The 3,509-nt window shown below is 34.4% G+C and overlaps 1 protein-coding gene across 1 annotated transcript; it reads left to right on the plus strand.

Annotated features, from left to right (window-relative positions):
- The first annotated feature begins 786 nt into the window (after positions 1–786).
- Positions 787–2,624, plus strand: LOC111912650 (ran-binding protein 1 homolog a). The gene is made up of 4 exons (XM_023908399.3): positions 787–1,046; positions 1,136–1,287; positions 1,389–1,514; positions 2,038–2,624. The coding sequence occupies exons 1-4, from the start codon at positions 901–903 to the stop codon at positions 2,235–2,237; spliced, it is 624 nt and encodes a 207-aa protein (XP_023764167.1). The 5' UTR covers positions 787–900; the 3' UTR covers positions 2,238–2,624.
- The last annotated feature ends 885 nt before the right edge of the window (positions 2,625–3,509 follow it).

Below are 3,509 nucleotides of genomic sequence, written 5' to 3' on the forward strand. Positions count from 1 at the left end.
GATATAAAGTTAAGAAGGCCTACAAATTCAGAGAACATATAATAAGCCATATATCGGATACTTTCCAGGGAAATGAATTTATATCTTTAGGTATTTGTTAACAAACAATAAGTACAAAAGGATAAAACTTGTGCTTTTTATATTTTATTTGAACATACCACAATTAACCACCTTTTGTTAAAATATATTCAATGTCTGAATGGTGAAGCGAAATTAAGTGTTGCATGGATAAAAGTATTAACGGAAAAATAATGTATATGTGGATGAGTAATGTTTCTTTTATGGACCAGATGAACCGTTTGAATGCGAATAAATAACCATTTTATTTTTGTGAATGCTAACATGTCTATATAATTTTATAGATTAATTTTAATATTTAAATGTTTTATAGATTAATTTTACTAGTTAAATGTTTGAAAGAATATATGTTCTGAAATACTAATGAATATTCTAAATTGAAATTGTAATATTTTCAATTGGGGTTATTCGCTTAATGGTTGTAACGTGTAGCCAAATAAGAGGAGAAACATTGTCATGGTATATAAATCAGTTTACATGTCAAAATGAAATTGATGCAGTAAACACAAACTACTTCCATCCACATAGGAAGCATGAACATTTTATTTTTCTTTAAAATATAATTTCTAATTGATAAACACAACTATTAAAAGGATTGGGCCTTAATTAGCTAAACCCAAATCGAATCCATACTTATAATCATAAAATTAGGCCCAAGTGCAAGCCCAATATGACGTACAAAAACACATGACTCCCCCCATTTGTATAATTGTATGTAACCCTCACCTTTGGCCGCCGTTCTGCCTCCAGAAGCTCCGATTTCCATTCTTCTTACTGTCAAACACGCAGTTGCCTTTTCGATCTCTACAATCTTCAACTTCAATGGCAAGCAACGATCCAGAGCACAAGGAGGAGGAAACCGTCGCAGCCGAAGACGAAGACACCGGAGCACAGGTCGCCCCGATCGTCAAACTTGAAGAAGTCGCTGTCACCACTGGGGAAGAAGACGAAGACGCTATTCTCGATCTGTAATATTTTCTTCTCGATCTGATCTTACTTTGTTTGGTCTTTATGCTACTAGTTTTGAAATTTAACTGTTATTATTTTCAATTTTTAGTAAAGCCAAGTTATATCGGTTTGATAAGGATGGAAACCAGTGGAAAGAACGAGGTGCTGGTTCAGTTAAGTTCTTAAAGCACAAACAAACTGGAAAAGTTCGTCTCGTTATGCGTCAATCTAAAACCTTAAAGATCTGCGCCAATCATCTAGGTATGGATAAATAAATACCTGAATCTGTTAGATCATATTATCGATTTGATTATACCAAAATCCTGGATACGTTGCTGATTCACATCTGTTATGTTATGTAGTTATACCTACCATGACTGTTCAAGAACACGCTGGAAACGAAAAGTCATGCGTGTGGCATGCTGCTGATTTTTCTGATGGCGAACTCAAGGATGAGCTTTTCTGCATTAGATTTGGATCAATTGACAGTAAGTTTACTTCTGTTCGATTATATTTTCTCGTTTTGGAACCCAATCCATACTGTTTAGCTATATCAGATTACTCTCTAGTCAAATTTGAGTTTAAATTCCAATCTATGATATGGATTCAAATCCGGGATTGATATGATGTCTCAAGTAAAAGGTCTGAGCATGCTATGGTAGTGAAATGGAAGGGAGACGTTGGTAATCTCCAGAAGAGGGCCCCTGTCCTTGTTTAAGTTATAACATTGTGACATTCGCAACCTCTTCAACATCATACAAAACACCATTTGCATATTCTTTAGTATGCTTTTGGTTAAGGGTTGTAACAAAAGGCGTGGGTTGCATTCTAGTATTGAATGCCAACTTAGACTTCTCCCTACATTCTTGTCCCCCATCCTTCCACTCCATTTCATGCACATGATCACAACTTTCATACTGATCTTCCCTTCTTGCCACTTTCCATTCCAGTTGCTATTAAAAATTTTGGGTTTGTTTTGTTAACATCATGTTGCTGTAATGTGTATGATAGATTGCAAGAAGTTCATGGAAACGTTTCAAGAAGTGGCAGAGTCCCAACAAGGAAAAGAAGAGAACAAAGACGCTTCAAATGCTGCTGGATTGCTTGAGAAGTTGAGTGTTGGAGATGAAAAGAAAGAGGAAGTGAAGGAGACTGAAAAAGCAGGTGAATCAGAAGAGAAGAAAGAAGTTGAAGCAGCTTCATCTACATAAATCATCATCATGTATCTCACATACTTTACCAGGTATTGTAACATCACCTAATGAGAGGTCTTGTTGTTGAGTCAGCATCTGTAAGAGATGATGTTGCAAGAATGGAGTCATTTTGGGTCAGTTGGGTCAGTCGGGTTTGGGTCTTGAATTTGTGTGATGGGTCAGTTTGGTGGGTCAATTGAGTCTGGTTGAGTTTATTATGAGTATAGATATAAATTAATAGGGGTGGGTGGGTGGGTGAGGGGAATGGATTTTTATGTTACAGATGTTATGGTACGTTTGTTGGGTTAATGCATATGCATACGTCTGTTATTTGTTTCTACAAAACTCTGGTTTGAGTCATTTTGGATTTTATTTTATATCATTTTCTTATTTAATGTTTTCTCACTTCTTTTTTTAATGTTTCTCACAAGAAAATTGAATCCAAGAACTTGTTTTTTAAATAGCACTACCTAATTATTCTACAAGTTTGGACGAGTAATAATTTGGGTCAATGATGGTCAAAGTGGTCAAATGTTAAATTTATGGGTTTTCTTCTTTTAGACATGCTAGATAAAATTACACAATTGGTCCCTGTGGTTTGGTAGTTGGTAGAGAACTTACATGATGATTGCAAATACCAGAAAGTAGGCATACATATCTTTCTATCAATGTTTGACACACAATATTTGATCTTAGATTTTTGTGAGGATTTGTTTTTGGTGATGTTGACCTTTTAATTCTGTGAAATTTTGCACTTACTTTCTTTAAGTTTTGATTATTGTGTTCGTAATTTGGGAATCAATTTCCAGTGGGTTGGAGTTCAAGTATTTCTTAAAGAAACCCTTAAGATTATAAATCTTAATAAACCAACCAAAAATATTTCAAGTATTTCGCAAATATTTGTGTTCAAATTGTATAGAGGTTGCGGCATAAACCAACCAAAAATCCTACATAGGGTAAAACCAACATTTTTGACCAAACTTAAAACTTTTTATGGCATTATCCTAGAATTGTCTTGCTAAATGCTTAAAATGTTATGCAAAAGAGATATAAGGTGAAGAACGCCATGATTAGGTGTATGTGTATGTTCGAGTATTGAAAAGACTAGAACTAGTATATGATTAGAAAACACTACACCATATTTCCACTTTGAACTTGAGTTATACTTGGTAGCTATATGAAGTGTCATATACAAAGAAATGAATCAAGTGAAATTGCTATGAGTAATTAAAAAGAATAATTCTTATATGTGAGAATTGGGTCAAAGAATCGCTAAGCACGAGAAAATGA

This window comes from Lactuca sativa, chromosome 5 (assembly GCF_002870075.4).
Source record: "Lactuca sativa cultivar Salinas chromosome 5, Lsat_Salinas_v11, whole genome shotgun sequence".
Taxonomy (NCBI): Eukaryota; Viridiplantae; Streptophyta; class Magnoliopsida; order Asterales; family Asteraceae; genus Lactuca; species Lactuca sativa.